We start from the raw sequence: 27,100 nt of genomic DNA on the forward strand, positions 1-27,100 counted from the left end.
TACAGATTGCTTTGGGTAGAATAGACATTTTTACAATATTGAGTCTTCCTATCCATGAGCGGGAACCCTAGCGGTGCAGTGGCTAAGTGCTACGGCTGCTAACCAAAGGGTCAGCAGTTCATATCCGCCACGCACTCCTTGAAAACTCTATGGGGCAGTTCTACTCTGTCCTATAGTGTCGCTATGAGTCGGAATCGACTCGACGGCACTGGGTTTGGTTTGGTTTGGTTATCCATGAGCAAGGTATATTTTTCCACTTATGTAGGTCTCTTTTGGTTTCTTGCAGGGGTATCTTGTACTTTTCTTTGTATAGGTCTTTTATGTCTCTGGTAAGGTTTTTTCCTAAGTATTTTATGTTCTTGGGGGCTACTGTAAATGGTATTGATTTGGTGATTTCCTCTTCGATGTTCTTATTGTTAGTGCAGAGGAATCCAACTGATTTTTGTATGTTTATCTTGTATCCCGATACTCTGCTGAACTCTTCTATTAGTTTCAGTAGTTTTCTTGAGGATTTCTTAGGGTTTTCTGTGTATAAGATCATGTCATGTGCAAATAGAGATACTTTTACTTCTTCCTTACCAATGTGCATGCGCTTTATTTCTTTATCTAGCCTAATTGCTCTGGCTAGGACCTCCAGCACAATGTTGAATAAGAGTGGTGATAAAGGGCACCCTCATACTTTAAAGAGGTCATCTGCAGCAGATTTGCCCGAGGTAATGCACTGTTTGATTTCTTCACTGTTGCTTCCATGGGTGTTGATCATGCATCCAATTAAGAAGAAATCCTTGACAACGTCAATCTTTTTTCTGTTTATGATGTTGTTTATTGATTCAGTTGTGAGGGTTTTTGTTGTTGTTGCTGCTATTTTTTGTTTTTTGTTTTTTTTATGTTGAGGTGTAATCCATACTGAAGGCCATGGTCTTTGATCTTCATCAGTAAGTGCTTCAAGTCCTCTTCATTTTCAGCAAACAAGGTTGTGTTATCTGCATAACACAGGTTGTTACTGGGTCTTCCTCTAATCCTGATGCTGCGTTCTTCTTCATATAGTCCAGATTCTCCGATTATTTGCTCAGCATACAGATTGAATAAGTATGGTGAAAGGACACAACCCTGACGTACACCTTTCCTGACTAAACTACACAGTATCCCCTTGTTCTGTTCAAACAACTGCCTCTTGATCTATATACAGGTTCCTCTTGAGCATGGTTAAGTTTTCTGGAATTCCCATTCTTTTCAATGTTTTCCATAATTTGTTATGAACCACATAGGCAAATGCCTTTGCATAGCCAATAATACACAGGTAAACATCTTCCTGATATTGTTTAATTTCAGTCAGGATCTATCTGACATCAGCAGTGATATCCTTGGTTCCAGGCCCTCTTCTGAATCTGGCCTGAATTTCTGGCAGTTTCCTGTCGATATATGGCTGTAGCCGCTTTTGAATGATCTTCAGCAAAATTTTGCTTGCATGTGATATTAATGATATTGCTCAGTAATTTCCACATTCAGTTGGATCACCTTTCTTTGGAATAGGCATAAATATGGATCTCTTCCAGTCAGTTGGCCAGGTAGCTGTCTTCCAAATTTCTTGCCAGTGCTGCATCAGTTTGTCGAAGCATCTCACAGTATTCTGGCAATTCCTGCAGCCTTGTTTTTTGCCAGTGCCTTCAGTTCAGCTTGGACTTCTTCCTTCATTACCATTGGTTTCCAATTATATGCTACGTCCTGAAATGGTTGAACATTGACTAATTCTTTTTGGTACAATGACTCTCTGTATTCCTTCCAACTTATTTTGATGCTTTCTGCATCATTTAATATTTTCCCCATAGAATCCTTCAGGATTGCAACTTGAGGCTTGAATTTTTTCTTCAGTTCTTTCAGCTTGCGTTGCTAAGCGTGTTCTTCTCTTTTGTTTTTCTATCTCCAGGTCTTTGCACATGTCATTATAATACTTTGCTTCCTCGAGATGCCTTTTGAAATATTGTGTTTAACTCTTTTACTCCATCAATTCTTCCTTTTGCTTTAGCCACTAGATGTTCAAGAGCAAGTTTCAGTCTCTTCTGACATCCATTTTGGTCTTTTCTTTCTTTCCTGTCTTTTTAATGACCTCTTGCTTTCTTCATGCATGATGTCTATCGGGCTAGAAATTCAAATTCAGGGTGCCAGCTCCAGGAGAAGGCTTTCTCTCTCTGTTGGTTCTGGGGGAAGGTCCTTGTCATCAATCTTCTCTGGTCAAGGAGATTCTCAGCACAGGGACCCCAAGTCCAAAGGACATACAATTCTCTTGGCTCTTTTTTTCTTGGTGCTATGAGGTCCCCATGCATCTCTGCTTGCTTCTTTCTTTTATATCTCAAAAGAGACTGACTTAAGACACTACTTAATCTTGTAGATTGAGTCCTGCCTCATTAACATAACTCTCTAATCCTGCCTCATTAACATCATAGAAGCAGGATTTACAACACATAGGAAAATCACAACAGATGACAAAATGGCACACAATCACACAATACTGGGAACCATGGCCTAGCCAAGTTAACACACATTTTTGGGGGGATGCAATTCAATCCATAACAGATATACAATATGTTTTAAAATACAGATTCTAGAATGCAGAATAAGCATACCATAAAAGTTTAAATTAATTCAGTTTCAGCCTTACACTACCATGCAAACACAAACACAGAAAAATAAGACAGCATGTAAGTTTTCTGGATCTCATCAAGGAACAAAACTTTTACTAGATTGAAGGCTGCCTTGAAATGCTGAGGTGAAGCTAATGCATAAATGATGAAGTTGAAGTTGCAAACATTAGCTGGTGTAGGGAATGGCTTTGATTTAGCATTTGACAATTAGAGCTCAAGGCACTAAATAAATAAGGAAGTGCTCATTCCCAGGGGAAGGTGATCTGGGTTCCTTAAGCTTCTACTCTCCCCCAACCTTCAAGGCTCACCGGGTCCCACTCTGGGAAAGAATGGCAGATACTCCTTCAGAGAGGAGGAGAGATTTATTTTTGTGCCATTTTGAAACATACACATCTGCCATAGTCTTACACTGTCCTCCAATAGCAAGAAGCCAGGTTAAGAAATTCTGGCTGGGTTGGTATCATAACAATAACCCGAACAAATGGCTTTCCCCTTTTGCCATCTACTTGGTTAGCTACACCAAAGAAGGTAAGGTCTTTGGTTTAATTTTTTAAATATAAATTAATAAAACTAACAGGAATTTCCTTTTTTCTTTAGTTTTCCTCAGTTCACCTCAGGAAAATACTTTGCCCAGCATGGTTAGGAAACAACAGTAACTGCTTTGAAGGACTCACCTGGTCAGTTTCGACAGGAGAACTACTTTGGGAACGGTTATCCAAGAAGGAAGATTGGGCATATGGGGATATATGCAGAATTGTATGGCACTTACACCTACACCATAGTGAAACAATTAAAAAAAAAGTTGCTGTGAAGTTGTTACGGACTAATGGCGACCCCACGTGCATCAGAGTAGAACTGTGCTCCACAGGGTTTTCAGTGGTTGATTTTTTAGAAGTAGATCGCCAGGCTTTTCTTCCCAGGTGCCTCTGGGGGACTCGAACCACTAACCTTTCAGTTAGCATCCAAGTACATTAAGTATTTGCAGCATAGTGACTGAATACAGATCCCTTTCTGAGTATAAACTGAAGATGGTTTTCATTTGGGTCCTTACCTCAAGTGTGCACGCCCTGAGATACCCAACAAAGTCTATGGCAGCAGATCTTTAGGCCGGTGGATCATAACAACCTCAGCAGAAGTTCCTACCTACCAGGACATTTCAGGTCTGTGCTATTTAATTGCAAAGAAAGAAAAAGGAAATAGCTCAAATGTCCAACATCAGTTAAATGTATGAGTGCACCTCAATATTGGATAGCCATGGAAAATGGTTGTGTTCACTCTGCACAAATAATGAAACACCAAAATGACAATTGTGAGAGTCTTTGGATGGCAAGATTTTATGTTATTTTTTACAGTTAAAATAGATCATTTTGTAATCAGAGAAAAAAGTGACGTAACTTGAGACCATTGTGAAGACATCAGTTGCCTCTGCTTGTGAGGAAAATGTAGTCAAAGTCCAGCTATTTCTGCACCCTGCTTCTCAGAATGCCTGGTGTCAGGACTTCCCAGCACCCTGTATAAGCAGGTGTTGCTCTCTTTCTTTTATGCTGGACCTAACTTCATTTGTCCATCTCTTCTCACTTCACTCTTAGATTTGCTTAGCTATGTACTGAGTATAGGTCCCTGGGCGCACAAATGGTTTGTTCTCAGCTACTAGCCAAATGGTTGGCAATTCAAACCCAACCAGTGTGCCATGGAAGAAAGGCCTGGCAATCTGCTTCCATAAAGATTATGGCCAAGAAAACCCTACAGAGCTCAGTTCTACTCTGTAACGCACAGCGTCGCCATGAGTTGGAATCAGCTTGACAGCAGTAGGTTTAGTTTTTTGGTTTTGGTACTGAGTATCCTCTTTGTTAATTCCCAACCCTCTATAACGAATTCATTTTGACCCAATAACCATCAGCCAAACCTATAATAGGGAACAATTAAGAATATAGTATCCATGAGTCTGTGGAGGCCAGAAGAGTTTACAACAAGGCACTCAACAAGGCAAAGTCATGAAGAATTACCAAAATCATTCCAGAACAATGGAGGACCTTTCTTAGTGCCCAAACTCTTGGAGGGTAGCAAGCTCTCTGGCTGAACATGCAGTGTTGGCAAGAGACAGTCCTCACTGGACTAAGTTTCTCTAGTTTCTAAGTAAGCAACTATGCACATCTGCCTGTAGGTCCCTGAAAGTAAGCCCACCCCAAGCACAGGCCCCCTGCAGATAGGACCTGCACCTGCAGCCCCAGAGTGTCACCATTATTGGGTGTGTGGCCCATCCCAGATGTCTGACACAGCTGCAGAGAAGGAGCTCAGACAAGGCCAGAACAAACAGCCCTACCTGGCCATGAGGAAAACACATATCCAATCCACTCCCGGCAATTGCATCGAAGGTCAGTTTCCCTCCCCAAGCAATGCACCATCTAACGTGACACAAACACCTATAGTTAAGGAGAAACACGAGGTGCATTTTGTGGCTGATTGGTTGCCAGTAATGACTTAACTACTCTTTCCCATGGCAAAACTTCCCCACAAGTTTAATAAGGTGTAATTACATGTCACTACAGGGCCAAAAGGGCCTGACTTTGTCTGCAGTGCTGCCTGTTTGATGCCGAATGCCTTCTTATTCAGAGCAATAAAAACAGGTATTTCTTAATTGTACAAATAAACACAGCAGAAGGAAAACAATCCAATTTTTCATTCTATTTGATTTTACTTAGGGAAAAAAGTCTTTACAGTCTTGTCTTTATTACAGTCCACTTACACCTTCAATCTAGTCAACTCCCTTTTATTAAAAAATGCACCATCTGTCCCTTGCTGACCCAGCAGGACACAGCTCACCTAATCAGCAGGGCTGCTCTCATCTGCATGCAGAGCGTTTCATTTGACATATTTCAAACCTGGGGGAGTGTCAACCTTCAGATGGACACTGCCATCAGTAGGAACTTCTAGTTAAGACACCACTGAGAAAACACACATTAACTTATCTGCGAAGTGCATTTTAAAACACATTCCATTTTAAAACTTCATTTTATGAAAATTGCACAATAAGGAATAGCTAAGCGTTTCTCTCTCTCTCTCTTTAGAGATACTCTGATGATTAAAACTGACAGTTCTCAAAGATGAAAGGTGCCTTTCCTTCACACACAAATAATAAATACATCTGGGAGAGGCAAACAAAAGTCTTGCCCAAAGCCAAATGCTCAACTGTGCCACCTTGGCCACCAGCCCTCGTGTTTCTCTCTGCCTGGGTTTAGGGGAGCTGTGGCCAGAGGTCTTACTTCTTCATGTTGGTGGTGGTTTCTCTCCATTTGGTGGGCACAGGCCATACCCCTACTCCCAACACCAGATGCCATCAAGTCAATTCCAACTCACGGCAACCCCATGTGTATCAGAGTAGAATCGTGCTCCACAGGGTTTTCAACGGCTGCTTTTTCAGAAGCAGACCACAAGGCCTTTCTTCTGAGGTGCCTCTGGGTGAACTCCAGCCTTTCAGTTAGCAGCTGAGCACTTTAACTCTTTACACCACCCAGGGACTCCCTACTTCCAACAAATCACCTGCTAATTAAACCTCATAGTCCACTTCCGCAGCCATCCAGACCAAGGCCGGGGTGTACAGCTGTCTCTGCCAGAGCAACAGGGCGCCTGCAGTGGGTGCTGCTGCTGCAGGACTGGTGTCTGGTCTGGTGCCGCAGGCCACCAGGCCACACTCCCTCTTCTGTCTAACTCCTGGAAAGTTCAGCAAGTCGGCAGGTCAAGACCCACATCTTTATTTCCTCCATTCCAATCTGCACTCTACTGCTCTCTCTCTCACTCAGTTTCATCTGTGAAGTGGCAGTAACTCTCTCACAGGGTTGTTTTGAGGATCAAATGGGTTGGAACATGCAGAGCCTGGCTCAGAGTAAATGATCAGTTAATATCATTTTTTGCCATTTTTAATATTCCAGGTACCCTCTGGAACCAGAACCCACCCCAAACCCTGAACAGTTTGCCTGGGACATTGGCTGCCGGCTTAGTTCTTGCCAGCCCCAGCCACTTAGGACCGGGCCTACTCTGTACCTACAGCAACTGCCTGAGCTTCTCTTCCAACCAGGTGGAACTACTACAGCGGCCTCTCATGAGGCCAGGGATGCCACCACCCAGTGTCCCCTGCTGTTGTGCCCACCTACCAGATGGGCCACCCAGGGTCTCAGCTCTCACCTAAACTAACCCTAGAATTGCCATAGACTTCTGGATAACAACAGCACTGACAGGAAATTATAGTGTTTATATATAGCGTTTATGTATGTTTACATTATTGTTGCTCTTGCTGTCAAGTCTATTCTGATTCATGGCGACCCCATGTGTGTCAGAGTAGAACTGTGCTCCATAGGGTTTCCAGTGGCTCATTTTTCAGAAATAGATAGTCAGGCCTTTCTTCCAAGGTTCCTCTGGATGGGCTGAACCTCCATTCATTCAGTTAGCTTTTGAACATATTAACCATTTGCACCACCCAGGTACTCCTGTTTTTTATATGAAGTCAAAACACTTTCCCTATATAAAACCATTTATTTCTTATAACAGTCCTGTCAGGGAGATACTATTGTTCTTACTATTTCACTGATAAGGAAACAGATACAAATAAATAACTCACCAAACTCTCAAGCTGAAGCAGAGCAGGGATTTACACCCAGGGAGTTGGGCTGCAGAGTCTACGCTCTTAATGCCATCCCATATTCAGTATTTGAGCATGGGCTTCCCCTCCTTGGGGTAGGAGCACAACCCTCAGCCAGGAAGTTCCCCTCATCCTACCACACTCAGGCTCACATTCCTACCCCTCCCCTGTCCCCAAGCCCCCAGAAATTCTCCCCACTCCACAATTCAGCCTGTTGAAAGTAAGATGTAGTAGCCCCAGGCTCCACAGTAAGCAAGTTTGTCCTGACTTTCTCTAGATGCCCGGGCTCCCTGTGTCACCTCTGCTGAGTTCCACAGGGCCATGGGAAAAAAAAGCCAAGGCCCTTGTTGCTGAAACTCTAGATGCCAATAGAGATTCATCCACTCTTCCAGGTAAGGCGCTGGGGCCTTTTAACAGCCAAATGTTTACCTGCTCATGATCGATGTGTACAAGTTTCACATAACTTACGTTACACAGAGCACCTCTTCTGGATCTATACTTCCCTTGTCTTGTGTATATAAATTTATGTGCTACAAAATTGGGTGAAAAACACATTTTCCAGGGGGTTGCCTAACTTTTTTTATCAACTGGGGTTTGCTGATTCCGAGCATGAGGCTGCATTTCCCCTCTGGGTTTGTTTCTACAACAAGGCTATGCTGCCCTCTGGTGGTGTGACCTCATTCTCCTGCTGTGCATAGCTCTTAGGCATTCATTAACCTGAGGATCTGATAACACCATGAATTTCAATATTACCAATCCTTCTATGAGGAGCCCTGGTGGCACTGTGGTTAATTGCTCAGCTGATAACCGAAAGGTTGGTGGTGCATACTCACCAACCGCACCATGGGAGAAAGATGTGGCAGTTGTCTTCCATAAAGATTTACAGCCTTGGAAACCCTATGGGGCGGTTGACTGTTCTACAGGGTGACTATGAATTAGAACCAACTCGACAGCAGTGGTTTTAATCCTTGTATCTGAAGGAGTTTCATTCATTTATTCAAGGACTCATACAGATAAAACCTTGTTTACAAATTCTTCCAAATCACTTTCTCCTCCCCACACCAGTCTTTTGCTCTTGGCCTCTCTGAAGGAATCCTTTCACTCACTAGCCAGCTTTGTAGTTTAACCCCTCCCCTCTTACATCCTTTTGCCTGTAGAAAATAAGCACTCCAATAGGTACCTTCAGTAACTACAGAATCCTACTGGCTTTGTTTATTTGCACTGTAGCTTACTAAGGAAGCCCTGGTGGTGCACCTTACTGGACATTTTGCCTTTTCTTGAATTTTTGGGGAATAGTCTCAGACCATAGGAAAGAGTTTTAATTTGCCTTTCTGAGTTCTCTGTTTTTGGCAAGTGCCTCACTTTTGGAAGGAGAAAGAAGGAGATGGGTAAGATACGGAGGGAACACAGAGAGTCTCCTTCTCTGAGTCCCTTTAGGAAGAAATCATCCCAGACTGAAACTGAAGAGAATGAGGGCCCTTTGTTAAGAATTTAAGATGGCAGTAATCTCAAAGCCTCCCTCTATGTAACATAAACATAGGAACTTAGGATGGGCCCATAATATCCCTGCTCTACTCTAAAAGGCACAATTTGTAAGGAGACAGTGAGAAATAAAAGTAATACTTATTTTGCATAATAGCAAAATGCAGACATCCCAAGGAAAAGTTCCTTATGGATAAGACCTCTACAAGGGATCAAGAAACAGATCAGGGAAAACACAGACAAAGCAATAGAAGAATTCAGGAAAACAGTACAAGAACCAAACTTCACAATAAATAGGCTACTAGAAACTATACAAAAACAGCAACTAGAAAGGCAAAAGATTAACAATAAAATTTTATAATTAGACAACTCAAAAGAAGGATACAGAAGCAGAATTGAGACAATGGATGACCGAATTAGTAAGATTGAAGACAAATCCCTTGACATCAATTTTTTGAGGAAAAGTCAGAAAAAAGAACGAAGAAAGTCTAAGAATTATGTGAGACACCATCAAGAAGAAAAGCTTACGTGTGATTAGAGTTCCAGAACAGGGGAACAGTAGAAAGCACAGAGAGAACTGTTGAAAATTTGCTGGCAGAAAACTTCCCTAATATTATGAAAAACGAGAAGATATCCATCCACGAAGCTCAACGAACCCTGTACAGGGTAGATTCCAAAAGAAATTTACCAACATATATCTTAATCAAACTTACCAAAACCAAAGACAAAGAAACAATCCTGAGAGTGGTGAGGGAAAAACGAAAAGTCACCTGCAAAAAAAACCAGTAAGACTAAACTCTGATTACTCAGCAGAAACCATGCGAGCAAGAAGGCAATGGGATGACATATATAAAGCCTTGAAGGAAAAAAATTGTAAGCCAAGAATTATATATCCAGAAAAATTATCTCTCAAATACAACAGCAAGATTAAGACATTTCCAGATAAACAGAAATTAAGGGGATTTGTAAAAACCAGACCAAAATTACAAGAAATATCAAAAGCAGTCCTCCAGTTAGAACCAAAGAATTCAGACAACAATTGAAAATTAAGACATACGGTAGATTAACCAGATGCCAACCCAGACAGGGGATTCTCGAAAATAAAGTAAAATGACTGAAAATAGAAAACCAGGGACAGAAATATGTAAAGAAAGGTAATGTTAAAACAAAAAAAGAGGGGATAAATGTGGTAGTTATAAAATTTCCATATGGAGAGGAACCAAAGGTGATATCATGAAATAAAAGACTGGTTTAAACTTAGGGAAACAAAAGTAAATTTCAGGTAACCACAAAGGAAACTAACAAACCTATCCAACAAAATAAAAGAAGAATAAAAACATAAAGACTCGGTAAACACAAAATCAACAAGAAAAAAAATACATAAACAAACAAAAAAAAAAACTCAACACAGAAAATTAAGCAGTACAAAGAAGCCTTCAACATCGCCAAAAAAAAAAAAAAAAACAGCAGTAAACCCATACCTGTTGATAATTATGCTGAATGTAAATGGCTAAAATACACCAGTAGAGACAGAAAATGGCAGAATGGATTAAAAAACATGTTCATTTATATGCAGTCTATAAGAGACAAACCTTAGACACAAAGAAATAAAAAAAACTAAAACTCAAACGGTGAAAAAATATATATCAAGCAAACAACAACAAAAAAGAGCAGAAGTGGCAATACTAATCTCTGATAAGATAGACTTTAAAGCAAAATCCACCAAAAAGGATAAGGAAGGACACTACATAATGATAAAAGAGTCAATACACCAGAAGGACATAAGTGTAATAAATATGTACTTACCCAATGACAGGGATCCAAAACACATAAAACAAACTATAGCAGCACTGAGAAGAGAAATAGAGAGTTCTATGATAATACTGGGAGATTTCAGCACACCACTTCCAGTGAAGGACAGAACATCTAGAAGGAAACTCAATAAAGATACAGGAGACCTAAATGCCATAATCAAACAACTTGATCTCATAGACATATACAGAACACTTCACTCAAAAGCAGCAAAGTATACATTCTTTTCCAATGTACATGGAACATTCTCTACAACAGACCACATTTTAGGCCACAAATCAGACCTCAACAAAATCCAAAATATCAAAATAACACAAAGCATTTTCTTTGATCACAGCGCCATAAAAGTACAAATCACTAAAAGGAAGAGCAAGGAAGAAGTCTAATAAATGAAAATGCAACAACACCTTGCTGAAAAACCACTGTATAATAGAATGGAATCAAAAATTCATAGAATCAAATGAGAATGAAAACACATCCTACTAAAACCTTTGGGACACAGCAAAAGCAGTGTGCAGAGGACAATTTATAGCAATAAAAGCACACGTCAAAAAACAAAGGGCTGGGCGGGGCCAAGATGGCAGAGTAGTCAGATGCTTCCCGTGATCCCTCTTACACCAAAGACCCAAAAATACAAGTGAATCGATTATACATGACAAGCTAGGAGCCCTGAACATCAAAGGCAAAGTTGAGGACTTGGACTGAGCATCAGGGGGAGGGAGAAACAATTCAGAAGCAATGAGGAGTTGCCCGACCTGACCAGGCAGGAACTGGCACCCCACAGGCCAATTCCACTGGTGCCAGCACAGTGAGGCAAGCAGTGACGTTCAGGACACATTTTCCTCATTAGGAGATGACGACTGGTGGACAGTCTGCTCAGCCTTCCAGAACAAGCAAGAAGCTGCCCTCAATGGGCAAAAGATAAGTACCTGTGTTTAACCTACCTCACGGATCCAAAAATACCCCTTCAGGAAAAATCTCTCTCCCACTTCCCAGCTCCCTTCCCTCTCTGTACTGGGTGCCAGCTGGCTGCAACCCTGGGGTGAAAGAAGGACTCTGCACTCACTCTGAGACATTCTCCCAGCCTTGGAGAGGGAACAAATTAACAAACAGGGAAAAAATAATCTGCCAGCTCCCCTAAGATGGGAACTCAGGGCAGAAACAGCTCCTTTGCCTAGGCACAGGCATAAGAGGTCCATAGACTTTGAATGCTTTTCACTCCTGCACAGACTTGTGTGGGTCCATTTCAACAGCGCAGGCTCTCATTAACTCAGTACAACAGGGTATATACCTGAAGTCTAACTTCAACTGTTTCAGCTATATAGTGGAGAGGCAGGCTCATGACATCTGACAACACTCTGCCTATTAAGCAAGGAGCTCACCTACCCACATCAGGGGCATGAGGACTGGTGGCTCCACTCATGACACCTAGCCACCTGTGACAGGGGTCCAGGAATAGGCGGTGCCTCCCAGTCCTGACAGCCAACAGCACTGGGTGCCCATAGTCTGGCTGCAAAACTCACCCACATACATACTCTAGGGAACAGAGACACGCTTTCCTCACAGACAGTCAGGGGCAGTTGTCAGCCCCCTGTCTTCCTCAGTGCATGAACCCCTATTGCAGCCAGATGCCTGTGCCTATACCAATCACTCCTGCTCATCTAGGACTGTAGGTGAGAGCCTGCACCACACACTTGGTGACTGACCACTGTACCACACACTTAGTGACTAACTACCTGGACACCTGAGCTGAATCCATACAAGAAGAATGAAAGGATTCCTGGGTTCACATACCTAGCAACAGCTCTAACCACCTGGAGACAGAATGTTAGAACTTAAAAGGAACCAATAATCAAACTACCTCACTTGAGCAGCCTATTCAGGCATATCAAAACAAAATAACAAGCCAGGACACGGTAAGCAAACATAAAATAAATAAGTACAATAACTTACTGATGGCTCAAAGACGACAGTTAATATCAAATCACATAAAGAGGCATACCACAACTTGCTTCAGCAAGCTCCCAAAACAAAGAATCAAGAAATCTTCTGGATGAAGATAACTTCCTGGAATTACCAGAGGTAGAATACAAAAGATTAATACACAGAACTCTTCAAGATATCAGGAAGGAGATCAGGCAAAACACAGAGCAAGCCAAGCAGTACACAGACAAAGCATTAGAGGAACTTAAGCAGGTTAGATAAGAGTATAATGACAAATTTAATAGGCTGCAAGAATCCACAGAGAGATAGTAAACAGAAATTCAAAAGATTAACAATAAAATTTCAGAATTAGACAATTCAATAGAAAGTTTTAAGAGCAGAATTGAGGCAATGGAAGTCAGAATTAATGAGACTGAAGAAAAAGCACTTGGCATCAACATATTTGAGGAAAAATCAGATAAAAGAATTTTTTAAAATGAAGGAACCCTAAGGATCATGTGGGAATCTATCAAGAGGAATAACCCTACAAGTGATCAGAGTACCAGAACAGTGGAGGATAACAGAAAATACAGAGAGAACTGTTGAAGGTATGTTGGCAGAAAACTTCCTTGATGTTGTGAATGATGAGAAGTTATCTATCCAAGATGTTCACCAAACCCCACACAAGGTAGATCCCAAAAGAAAGTCATGAAGAGATATTACAATCAAACGTGCCAAAACCAAAGGTAAAGAGAGAATTTTAAGAGCAGCTAAGGATAAATAAAAAGTCACCTACAAAGGAGAGGCAATAAAAAGAAGCTCGGACTACTCAGCAGGAACCATGCAGGTAAGAAGGCAATGGGATGACATATATAAAGCCTTGAAGGAAAAAAATTGCCAGGCAAGAATCATATATCCAGCAAAACTGTCTCTCAAATATGATGGCAAAATTAGGACATTTCCAGACAAACAGAAGTTTAGGGAATTTGCAAAACTAAAGTAAAATTACAAGAGATACTAAAGGGAGTCCTCCAGTAAGAAAGTCAATAACATCAGACAATGACCCAAAAACTAGAACACAGGACAGAGCAACCAGATATCAACCCAGATAGGGAAATGACAAAAATAAATCAAAGCTAAAAGGCTCAAAACAAGGAAACTGATACATCATTATGTAAAAGATGACATTTAAACAAAAAAGAGGGACTAAAACATGGAGAGGAAGTCATATGGAGAGGAAGTCAAGGAGATATAAAGAAATAAAAGCAACTTAGAAAAATACAGGCAAATATTAAGGTAACCACAAAGGAATCTAACAATCCTACACATCAAAATAAAAAACAAGAAAAACGTAAAGACTCAGAACATACAAAATCAACAACAATGAAAAACAGGAAAAGAAAATATATAAAGAGAAACAACTCAGCACAGAAAATTAAGTGGAAAAAAGAAAGGGCCAAAATCAAAACATAAACCCTACGACTCAAACAAATAGTAAGAGAGCAGCAAAAGAAGCCCATAGTCACCAGAAGAAAGGAAATAATAAAGATTAGAACAGAAATAAATGAAATAGAGTCCAGAAAAACATTAGAAAGAATCAGCAAGACCAGAGGTTGGTTCTTTGAAAGATCAACAAAATTGAGAAACCACTAGTCAAGTTGACAAAAGAAAAACAAGAGAGAAAGCAAATAACTCATATAAGAAATGAGATGAGTGATATCACAATAGAGTCAACTGAAATAAAAAGGCTCATAAGGGAATACTACAAACAATTGTACTCCAACAAATTTGAAAGCCTAGAGGAAATAGATAAATTTCTAGAAACATGCTATGTACCCAAACTAACATAAATTGAGGTCGAAAAACTAAACAGACCCATATCAAAAGAAAAGATTGAAGAGGTAACAAAAGAACTCCCAACAACCACAAAAAAAAAACCCTGAACGGATAGCTTCACTAGAGAATTCTGCCAAACATTCAGATAAGACCTCACACCAATACTACTCAAACTATTTCACAGTGTAGAAGAGGAAGGAATACTTTCAAATTCATTCTATGAAGGCAGCATAATACTGATATCAAAGCCAGGCAAAGACACACACACAAAAAACAAAAACTACAGACCAGTATCCCTCATGAATATCGCAAAAATTCTCAGCAAAATTCTAGACAATAGAATTCAGCAGCATATCAAAAAAATTATAATAATACATCATGACCAAGTAGGATTCATACCAGGTATACAAGGATTGTTCAACGTTAGAAAATCAATCAACACAATCAACTGCATAAATAAAACAAAAGAATCAAATGATCTTCTCAATCAATGCAGAAATACCATGTGACAAAGTCTAATACCCATTCCTGTTAAAAACTCTCAGCAAAATAGGAATAGAAGGTAAATTCCTTGACCTGATAAAGGGCATTTATACAAAACCAACGGCCAACATTATTTTCAATGAAGAGACTGAAAGCACTCCTCTCAAGAACGGGAGCAAGGCAAGGATGCTCTTCATCACTACTCTTATTCAACATCGTGCTGGAAGTCTTAACTAGAGCAATAAGCCAGAAAAAGAAACAAGGAGCATCCAGTACAGCAAGGAAGAGGTAAGACTATCCTTGTTCACAGGTGATAGGCTCCTATACGTAGAAAACTCCAAAGAATCCACAAGATAGCTGCCAGACCTAATAGAAGCTTTCAGCAAAGTAGCAGGATACGAAATTAACATACAAATATCACTTGGATGCGCTATACCAGCAAAGAGATCTTAGAAAAGAAAATCAGGAAATCCATACCATTTACAATAGTCCGAAAAAAGATAAAATACGTAGGAAAAATCTAACCAGGAATGTAGAAGACCTATACAAAGAAAACTACAAAACACTGTTTCAAGAAATCAGAAGAGACCTACATAAATGGAAAAACATACCATGCTCATGATAAGACTCAACATTGTGAAAATGTCAATACTATCCAACGCAATCTACAGATACAATGCATCTCCAATCCAAATTCCAACACCATATTTTAACAAGGTGGAGAAACAAATCACTAACTTTTTATGGAAAGGGAAGAGGTCCTGGATAAGTAAGGCATTACTAAAGAAGAAGAACAAAGTCAAAACAGCCTGGTACCAGTATAACAGATACATTGACCAATGGAACAGAATCGAGGCCCAGATGTAAATCCACCCACCTACAGGCAACTGATACTTGACAAAAGCCCAAAGTTCATTAAATGGAGAAAAGACAGTCTCTTTAACAAATTGTACTGGCATAACGGATGTCCATCTGTAAAAAAATGAAATAGGATCCATACCTAACACCGTACACAAAAACTAACTGAAAATGGATCAAAGACCTAAATATAAAACCTGAAACAATATCATGGAAGAAAAAAAAGGGATAACACTAGGAGCCCTAATACATGGCATAAATAGTATACAAACCATAACTAACAATGCATGGACACTAGAAGATAAACTCGATAATTGAGAACTCCTAAAAATTAAACACTTAAGCTAATCAACAGACTTCATCAAAAGAATAAAAAGAGACTGGGAAAAATTTTTGGCTATGACATATCCAACAAGGATCTTATCACTAAAATCTACAAAATATTTCAACACCTCACCAACAAAAAGACAAGCAACCCAATTAAAAATGGGCAAAGGATATGAACAGACACTTCAACAAAGACGACATTCAGGCGGCTAACAGACAAATGAAGAAATGCTTGTGATCATTAGAGAAATGCAAATCAAAACTACAATGAGATACCATCTCACCCCAACGATACTGGCACTAATCCAAAATAACAGAAATTAATAAATATTGAAGAAGTTGTGGGGAGATTGGAACTCTTATGCTGGTGGGAATGTAAAATGGTACAGCCACTATGGAAAACGATATGGTGCCTCCTTTAAAAGCTAGAAATACAAATACCATATGATCCAGCAATCCCACTCCTAGGAATATATCCTAGAGAAATATGAGCCATCACACAAAAGACATAAGCATACCCATGTTTATTGCAGCATTATTCACAATAGCAAAAAGATGGCAACAGTTACAGTTATATAACTTAGTGAAATTTTTAAGAGAAAATATGAGATTTCTAAGAACGCTCCTACTTTTCCAGGAGGCACCTTCCATATTATTCTCTGTGCCTCAACGTGAATGTTGCTGCTGCTTGGCCTGCACATTGAGCCCAGCTCCCAGCCCCAAGGTGGTGAGGCATGAGGAGAAATAAATGTTATTATTCTCCCCTGGCAGGATTGTTTTGTTTTGTTTGCGGGGTGGGGGGTAGAAATGTCCCTTAAAAACACCGTTTTAGATATTATCAATTACTAACGCTATAGGTTAAGGAGCCCTGGTGGCGAAACCTGTTATGCTCTTGCCCGCTTAACAAAAGGTTGGCGGTTTGAATCCACCATGGGAGGAACACCTAGTAATGTGTTCCTGTAAAAATTACAGCCTAGGAAACCCTATGGGGTAGGTCTACTCTGTCACATGGGGTCACTATGAGTTGGAATCAACTTGACGGCACACAACAACAAAAACAATAACAGATGCCTATTAAGGAGCCCTGGAGGCACACCAGTTAACCACTCAGCTGCTAACCAAAAGGCTAACGTTTCAAACTCACCCAGTCACTCCACAAGAGAAAGACCTGGAGATCACTTCTAAAAACAACAGCCTAGAAAACTGTACTTTGTCACATGGGGTTTCTATGAGTTGGAATCGACTCCACAGCACCTAACACCATCACTACCACCTTAGGTGAATTCACTTAACAAACATGGTCCATGAAGCTAACTCGGGGTTGAGAAAATATTCTAAATGGGGGGAAAAGTGAGGAGAGGAAAACAAGGACTGCTTGAGATGAAGCCTCAGCCAAAGAAGCTGTCCAGAGAAGACAGGCTCTCGAGTTCCTGGGCAGAAGCAGGCACCCGGACCAAGAAAAGCACTATTGCTTTCAAACATTTTACTCCACACTGCCCTGCTTCCTTCAGCTCTGCCCTGTTTTCTCACCTAGACTGCCCTAAACAACATTCCCCAGGCTATGGCAGAACTATTCCATAACCACTTGTGAAAATAAAATGGGACACACGATTTGTCAATCAACACCTGAGACAATTTCTCCTTTTGTTTTTTTAAATAATGCTGTCAGAATCAATTTTTTTTTTTTTTGGAATTTCACTGCAATGCATACTCCACCCCCATGTTCCTTGCTGTGCCCCAGTTATTAACCCTGGTTGCCACAATACACGGGGAATCAGAGTGGGAGTTCTTAGAGCTAAAATATACAGCAGATGGGTTGACCTTTATTTCGAAGGCTTCATTTCCCCTAAATATTTCATTTACTATGTTAAAAATCACTTTACTGGCTAATGCTTTTCAGAAGTAGACTGCCGGGTCCTTCTTCCTAGTCTGTCTTAGTCTGGAAGCTCAGTTGAAACCTGTCCTCCACGGGTGACGCTGTTGGTATCTGAATATTGGTGGCATAGCTTCCAGCATCACAGCAACATGCAAGCCCCCACAGTACAACAAACTGACAGACATGTGGGGGAAGAAGGAGCTGGCAGTCTAGTTCTAAAAAGCATTAGCCAGTGAAAACCTTCTGAAGAGCAGCGAAATATTGTCTGATATAGTGCTGGAAGATGAAGCCCCCAGGTTGGAAGGTGCTCAAAAGATGACTGGGGAAGAGCTGCCTCCTCAAAGTAGAGTTGACCTTCATGACTTGGATGGAGTAAAGCTTTTGGGACCTTCATTCACTGATGTGGCACGACTCAAAATGAGAAGAAAGAGCTGCAAACATCCATTAATAATCGGAACCTGGAATGTACGAAGTATGAATCTAGGAAAATTGAAAATTGTCAAAAATGGAAGGCATAAACATCAATATCCTAGGCATTAGTGAGCTGAAATGGACTGGTATTAGCCATTCTGAATTAGACAATCGTATAGTCTTTTTTTTTTTTTTTTTCTTATAGTCTACTATGCTGGGAATGACAACTTGAAGAGGAATGGTGTTGCATTCATCATCAAAAACAACGTTTCAAGATCTATCCTGAAGTATGACGCTGTCAGTGATTGGATAATATCCATACGCCTACAAGGAAGACCAGTTAATATGACTATTATTCAAATTTATGTACCAACCACTAGGGGCAAAGATGAAGAAATAGAAGATTTTTATCAGCTGCCGAAGGCTGAAATTGATTGAACATGCAGTCAAGACCCATTGATAATTACTGGCAATTGGAATGCAAAAGCTGGAAACGAAGAAGGATCCGTAGTTGGAACATACGGCCTTGGTGATAGAAACAATGCTTGAGATCGAATGATAGAATTTTGCAAGACCAACAACTTCTTCATTGCAAATACCTTCTTTCACCAATATAAACGGCGACTATACACATGGACCTCGCCAGATGGAACACACAGAAATCAAATTGACTACCTCTGTGGAAAGAGACGATGGAAAAGCTCATCAGTCAGAACAAGGCCAGGGGCCAACTGTGGAATGGACCATCAATTGCTCATACACAAGTTCAAGATGAAACTGAAGAAAATCACAGCAAGTCCACAAGAGCCAAAATATGACCTTCAGTATATCCCACCTAAATTTAGAGACCATCTCAAGAATTAATTTGACACATTGAACATTAGTGACCAAAGACCAGACGAGTTGTAGAATAACATCAAGGACATCATACACGAAGAAAGCAAGAGGTCATTGAAAAGAGAGCAAAGAAAGAAAAGACCAAGATGGATGTCAGAGGAGGCTCTGAAACTTGCTCGCGAACGTTGAGCAGCTAAAGCAAAAGGAAGAATTGATGAAGCAAAAGGACTGAACAGAAGATTTCAAAGGGCGTCTCAAGAAGACAAAGTAAAGTATTATAATGACATGTGCAAAGAGCTGGAGATGGAAAACCAAGAGGGAAGAACATGCTCGGCATTTCTCAAGCTGAAAGAACTAAAGAAAAAATTCAAGCCTCGAGTTGCAATAGTAAAGGATTCTATGGGGAAAATATTAAACGACACAGGAAGCATCAAAATGAGATGGAAGGAGTACACACAGAGTCATTACACCAAAAGGACTTAGTCAATATTCAACCATTTCAAGAGGTGGCGTATGATCAGGAACCGATGGTACTGAAGGAAGAAGTCCGAGCTGCTCTGAAGGCACTGGTGAAAAACAAGTCTCCAAGAATTGATGGAATATCAATTGAGATGTTCCAACAAACAGATGCAGTGCTGGAGGTGCTCACTCATCTATGCCAAGAAATATGGAAGACAGCATCCTGGCCAACTGACTGGAAGATATCCATATTTATTGCCTATTCCCAAGAAAGGTGATCCAACCAAATGTGGAAATTATAGAATATCATTAATATCGCACGCAAGCAAAATTTTGCTGAAGATCATTCAAAAACGGTTGCAACAGTATATTGACAGGGAACTGCCAAAAATTCAAGCCAGTTTCAGAAGAGGATGTGGAACCAGGGATATCATTGGTGATGTCAGATGGATCCTGGCTGAAAGCGGAGAATACCAGAAGGATGTTTACCTGTGTTTTATTGACCATGCAAAAGCATTCAACTGTGTGGATCATAACAAATTACGGATAACACTGTGAAGCATGGGAATTTCAGAACACTTAATTGTGCTCATGAAGAATCTTTACATAGATCAAGAGGCAGTTGTTTGGATAGAAGGAGGGGATACTGACTGGTTTAAAGTCAGGAAAGGTGTGCATCAGAGTTGTATTCTTTCACCATAGCTATTCAATCTGTATGCTGAGCAAATAATACGAGAAGCTGGACTATATGAAGAAGAACGGGGCATCAGGATTGGAGGAAAGTCATTAACAACCTGCGTTATGCAGATGACACAACCTTGCTTGCTGGAAGTGAAGAGGACTTGAAGCACTTACTAATGAAGATCAAAGACCACAGCCTTCGGTATGGGTTGCGCCTCAACATAAAGAAAACAAAAATCCTCACAACTGGACCAATGAGCTACATCATGATAAACGGAGAAAAGATTGAAGCTGTCAAGGGTTTCGTTTTACTTGGATCCACAATCAACAGCCATGGAAGCAGCAGTCAAGAAATCAAAAGATGCATTGCATTGGGCAAATCTGCTGAAAAGGACCTCTTTAAAGTGTTGAAGAGCAAAGATGTCACCTTGAAGACTAAGGTGCGCCTGACCCAAGCCATGGTATTTTCAACTTCATCACATGCATGTGAAAGCTGGACAATAAATGAGGAAGATGGAAGAAGAATTGACACCTTTGAATTGTGGTGTTGGCGAAGAATATTGAATATACCACGGACTGCCAAAAGAACAAACAAATCTGTCTTAGAAGAAGTACAACCAGAATGCTCCTCAGAAGCAAGGATGGTGAGGCTGCGTCTTACATACTTTGGACACGTTATCAGGAGGGATCAGTCTCTGGAAAAGGACATCATGCTTGGCAGATTATAGGGTCAGCGGAAAAGAGGACAACCCTCAACGAGGTGCGTTGACGCAGTGGCTGCAACAATGAGTTCAACCATAACAATGATTTTAAGGGTGGCTCAGGACCAGGCAGCGTTTCATTCAGTTGTGCATAGGGTTGCTATGAGTTGGAACTGACTCAATGGCACCTAACAACATGTTAAAAATTAAGACTATGAACAAGTTTGTTTTTAACTTGCAGGTATTGGTAGTCTATTTACAAAGTAGGAAACATCTAACAGAAAAGACTCGAGAGTCACCTATGTAACCACAGCAACAAGGAGAGAGGCTTAATTTACAGAATCCCAGGTCATGTCCCAATGGGCTCTACCTGTTTGATAAACTCCGGGAAGCTGAGGATGGGCCCATTGTGGAAGACCGGGTAATAGAAGACATAGGTCAACATCCAGGGGAAGGAGTAGGAGGCACGTTCAGTGGGAGCCTGCTGCCAGCATGACTCGAGGCTGAAGCTGGTGTAGTAGAGGCAGCGAACGGTCAGTGTGAACTGCAGCAAGTAGTACTCGTTTTCTGTCTGGTACCACCTTCTCTGCAAAGTCAAAAGGAAAGAACAACCCTTGAGTGACAGAGAGGAATATCATCCAATCAACAATACAAATGTTGGCTACCATGTCTACTTTTATCTGAGAAGTTCAGAAATTACTGGGAAGATGATCTCTCCCATGGTTAGAGCAGCTGTACTCTAAAATGAGCCAAGTTGAACTCAAATTCTTAAAAATCCAGACTTAACTGGACCAGTTGAGACTAGAGGACTCCCTGAGACTACCACTGCCCTGAGATACACTTTAAACCAAAATTATCCATTGAGGCCACCTGTTAGCTAAATAACACATTGGCTCATAAAATAAAGAATATCACACATGACTAGTGAGCTCCTTCAAAAAGCGTCTATAGTAGACTAAATGGTCAAAAAGTTCTCTAAATCAAAGACGAGAAGGTAAAGGGGCAGGGAAACTAGAGTACTGGAAATGGTACAACCACAATAGAATGAATTAGAGTGATGATACATTGTGAAAAATATAACCAATACCACTGAATAATTTGTGTAGAAACTGTCAAATAGGGACCTAATTTTCTGTGTAAACTTTTACCTTAAACACAATAAAATATTTCAAAAATAAAGGAAGCCAAGAGCCAATGAACATCAGGTAAATCTCATTAGTAATCAAAACAAGTAGTTAATGACCATTAGGGGAAGACGTCTCTCTAACACCAACCATCAACTTAGCATTAGGCCTAACACAAATATAATGCTGTTTTTCCAGGGTATGCAGCTATCAGAAATGTCCAGTGGATAACATGGACATAAGTTACACTCAGCAGACACTGACAGCTCCTTCAACAATTTTGGAGACAAAGAGGTGCTTATACATGTCACAACATATTTTTTGTATTTGCTCTTGGTTTTTTTGTTTGTTTTCGTTGAAAATATACACCAATTCAACATTTTCTACATGTACCATTTAGTGACAATGATTACATTCTTTGAGTTGTGCAACAATTCTCACCCTCCTTTTCTGAGTTGTTCCTCCCCCATTAACATAAATTCACTGCCCCTAAGGTTCCTAGCTAATCTTTGGAGTTGCTGTTGTCAATTTGTCCCCCATATTGGTAGTTCTTAAAACAGCATAATGCACAAGGCAAACATTTTTTACTAGAGAAGCTAAATTACTGTTTGGTTTTAAGAAGAACTCAAGGGTATTTTTGGTTTAAGGTTTAAAGATTAATGGTTTCAGGGGCTCAGGAAGTCTGGAGTCCATGTATATTTGCTCTTCTGTTATTAACTTGGCTCCACATTTAGGTGAGCATGATTTGCCAAATAAGCTTTAGAGACATATATTCAAAATAAATAGTCCCTCTCCCTCATTGTGTTTAGATTCTCATACAGGAGACATCAGCAGGCACCTGAAGAGTGCTTGCCTGAATGGAGTCCTTTACTCAGACCCATGGGAAAAATACAAAAAGACCCAGGAAACACTACCATACTCTCAAAGCATTTACATTCTACTCTGCAAGACCAGATGCAGATAACTTAATCCTGCAGGCAGCAAATATTTATATTACAAAAAGTGAACCTGAGAAATCTGCAGCTAACATAGAGCCCAGCACCAGTGAAACCCAGTAAAACCAGTTGTCATCAAGTCAGCTCCAACTCATGGCAAGGCCGCATATGTCAGAGTAGAACTGTGCTCCCAAGGGTTTTCTTTTTTTTTTTTAATTTTTATTAAGCTTCAAGTGAACATTTACCATTCCAATCAGTCTGTCACATGTAGGTTTACATACATCTTACTCCCTTCTCCCACTTCCTCTCTCCCTATTGAGTCAGCCCTTACAGTCTCTCGTTTCGTGCCAATTTTACCATCTTCCCTCTCTCTCTATCTTCCCATCCCCCCTCCAGTCAAGAGTTGCCAACACACTCTCCCGTGTCCACCTGATCTAATTAGCTCACTCTTCATCAGTATCTCTCTCCCCCCCACTGACCAGTCCTTTTCATGCCTGATGATTTGTCTTCGGGGATGGTTCCTGTCCTGTGCCATCAGAAGTTCTGGGGAGCATTGTCTCTGGGATTCCTCTAGTCGCAATCATACCATTAGGTGTGGTCTTTTAATGAGAATTTGGGGTCTGTATCCCATTGGTCTCCTGCTCCCTCAGGAGTTGTCTGTTGTGTTCCCTGACAGGGCAGACATCGATTGTGGCCGGGCACCAACTAGTTCTTCTGGTCTCAGGATAATGTAGGTCTCTGGTTCAAGTGGCCCTTTCTGTCTCTTGGGTTCTTAGTTGTCGTGTGACCTTGGTGTTCTTCCTTTGCCTTTGCTCCCGGTGGGTTGAGACCAATTAATGTATTTTAGATGGCCGCTTGTTGGCATTTAGGACCCCAGGCGCCACAATTCAAAGTGGGATGCAGAGTGTTTTCATAATAGAATTGTTTTGCCCATTGACTTAGAAGTCCCCACAAACCAAGTTCCCAGACCCCAGCCCCTGCTTCGCTGACCTTTGAAGCTTTCATTTTATCTCGGAAACCTCTTTACTTTTAATCCAGTCCAATTAGGCTGACCTTCCTTGTTTTGAGTGTTGTCTTTCCCTTCACCCAAAGCAGTTCCCATCTACAGATTGATCAATAAAAAGCCCTCTCCCTCCCTCCCTCCCTCCCCCCTTTGTAACCACAAAAGTATGTGTTCTTCTCCGTTTTTTCTATTTCTCAAGATCTTATAATAGTGGTCTTATACAATATTTGTCCTTTTGCAACTGACTCATTTCGCTCAGCATAATGCCTTCCAGATTCCTCCATGTTATGAAATGTTTCAGAGATTCGTCACTGTTCTTTATCGATGCGTAGTATTCCATTGTGTGAATATACCACAATTTATTTACCCATTCGTCCGTTGATGGACATCTTGGTTGCTTCCAGCTTTTTGCTATTGTAAACAGAGCTGCAATAAACATGGGTGTGCATATATCTGTTTGTGTGAAGGCTCTTGTATCTTTAGGGTATATTCCGAGGAGTGGGATTTCTGGGTTGTATGGTAGTTCTATTTCTAACTGTTTAAGATAACGCCAGATGGATTTCCAAAGTGGTTGTACCATTTTACAATCCCACCAGCAGTGTATGAGAGTTCCAATCTCTCCGCAGCCTCTCCAACATTTATTATTTTGTGTTTTTTGGATTAATGCCAGTCTAGTTGGTGTCAGATGGAATCTCATCGTAGTTTTAATTTGCATTTCTCTAATGGCTAATGATCGAGAGCATTTTCTCATGTATCTGTTGGCTGCCTGAATATCTTCCTTAGTGAAATGTGTGTTCATATCCTTTGCCCGCTTCTTGATTGGGTTGTTTGTCTTTTTGTGGTTGAGTTTTGACAGAGTCATGTAGATTTTAGAGATCAGGCGCTGGTCTGAGATGTCATAGCTGAATATTCTTTCCCAGTCTGTAGGTGGTCTTTTTACTCTTTTGGTGAAGTCTTGAGATGAGCATAGGTGTTTGATTTTTAGGAGCTCCCAGTTATCGGGTTTCTCTTCATCATTTTTGGTAATGTTTTGTATTCTGTTTATGCCTGTATTAGGGCTCCTAGGGTAGATCCTATTTTTTCTTCCATGATTTTTATCGTTTTAGTCTTTATGTTTAGGTCTTTGATCCACTTGGAGTTAGTTTTTGTGCATGGTGTGAGGTATGGGTCCTGTTTCATTCTTTTGCAAATGGATATCCAGGTATGCCAGCACCATTTGTTAAAAAGACTATTATTTCCCCAATTGACTGACACTGGTCCTTTGTCAAATCCCAAGGGTTTTCAATGGCTGTTCTTTTTTTCGTTTGTTTTTGGAAGTAGATTCCCAAGACTTTCTTCCATGGTGCCTTTGGGTGGACTTGAATCTCTAATCTTTTTTTAGCAGCTGAGCATGTTAACCATTTGCACCACCCCAGAAGGAGAAGAGAGGAAAGATACACAGACAGCCTGAGTGGTCCTACCGAGTCCTAAACTTGGATCACACAAGCAGGACTAAGACATTGAAGTTACCAAAGATGACGAGACAGTCCGGGGCTGTCCAGTGGGTGCCGCTCACTACCCGGGAGAAGATCAGAGAACACATCACAGGAACTATAAAACTCAGTGCACAAAGGGCTCACTGATTGGTACAATCAGCTCAGCACTGCACCAAAGCTCTAAACTCAGGCTGCCGTATCTTTGTCTTCTAGCATCCGCTGGGCCATAGCCCATGTCCACTCACAAAATAAAAATTCACTGTTCTTGTGACTAAGAAAACAGAAAACTAAGCATGTAAAAAAAAAGTACACTAATGCAAACAACAGCTATACAAAAGTGGGATGTTGATCCTATGTCCTCCTCCATTAGCACAAACCATTATTACAGAGTCATATTTGTCAAGATTCCTTTGGGTCTATGAGTATCCTTTGAGGCAACAGACGTTGTTTTAACTTTGTAAATTCAAAGAACTTCCAGTGGGTACATGAGTAAATATTCAATAAATCTGTTTCATTATCTAAGAAGAAGGATAATCCCTTCCTTATTGTCTCAGGGGTTATTCTGGGCATCGGATAAGACAAGGAACATGAGAGTTCTCTATAAATTATAGAGCATTCGACAAATTTTATGAAATGCCTGGGCTGCAGAGGCAGGGGGACGGGGGGGCTATTACTTTCTTTTCTCTTTGCCCTGACTCTCTGTTCCTGTGACATCTGACATCCATGCCTACCAAACTATAAGAAAAGGTACAACATCAGCCCTGGGCATCCCCAAAGGGCTAGGATACAGTCACATTCAAAAGGTAAGACTACTGAACGCAAGACCAGGGTTCACATGTATTAATCCCATATGGCCACTAGGGGGAGCTTCATGAAGTTCCTCAACAGACTCTTGTGTGAAAACAAAGGCATCTACTGGGATCAGGGAACTGTCAAAATGGCCTTCTCCTTCTCCAGGGTAAGACAAAGAAACTTACCTTAACTTCCTCCACACTTTGCAGCCTCAGTGTGGAAAGCAGGAGGAGAGAACAGAGCCATGACAAGAGCAGCGACCGGAACTGAGCCACACAGAAGGAGATAATGGTATGGAGAAAAACCATGGCCACACCTGGGGCCCCCAGCACACACCAGCAGGCCCATATTCCATAGACCATGAGAATACAGGGTCTGTGCTGCAGGCAGGGAGGGACACAAAGGGAGACAAAGAGGGAGAAAGGGAGGGAAGAAAAGGGAGAAGTGAGTTCATAGGCATTGCTATTAAATAATCTACATGTACAAAAATAATGTTTAGTGACCTATAAACCAAACTCCATTTTCACTGTCCAGGGAATTTAGCAAAACAGATATAAAAAAGATTCAAAGGGAGTTTACACATTAATTTCAGAGCAAATTCTGGCTACCCCTTAGATTGCTAGAATTCCATCATGTCTGCCCAGAAGTAAGTGGCCACTCTCTTGCCTTCAGCCAAAGCCACCCAGACTACTGGATCCCACAACAATAAGATATTTAGCTTATGTTTCAACAGATAGTATGGAAGCCAGAAGATAATGGAACGGCATCTTTAAACCTGTGAAGGAGAAAAACTGACAACCTGGAACA

At 40.8% G+C, this 27,100-nt stretch overlaps 1 protein-coding gene across 1 annotated transcript in view; it reads right to left on the minus strand.

Moving 5' to 3' along the window:
* HHAT (hedgehog acyltransferase) overlaps positions 1–27,100 on the minus strand; it is a 640,126-nt gene that overhangs the window by 530,604 nt on the left and 82,422 nt on the right. The window contains exons 4-5 of the mRNA XM_064273239.1: positions 26,479–26,673; positions 21,335–21,550 (exon numbers count right to left, since the gene is read on the minus strand). Coding sequence (XP_064129309.1) covers positions 21,335–21,550; positions 26,479–26,673 — 411 coding nt within the window. The remainder of the gene's footprint in view (positions 1–21,334; positions 21,551–26,478; positions 26,674–27,100) is intronic.

Source organism: Loxodonta africana, chromosome 20, assembly GCF_030014295.1.
Source record: "Loxodonta africana isolate mLoxAfr1 chromosome 20, mLoxAfr1.hap2, whole genome shotgun sequence".
Taxonomy (NCBI): domain Eukaryota; kingdom Metazoa; phylum Chordata; class Mammalia; order Proboscidea; family Elephantidae; genus Loxodonta; species Loxodonta africana.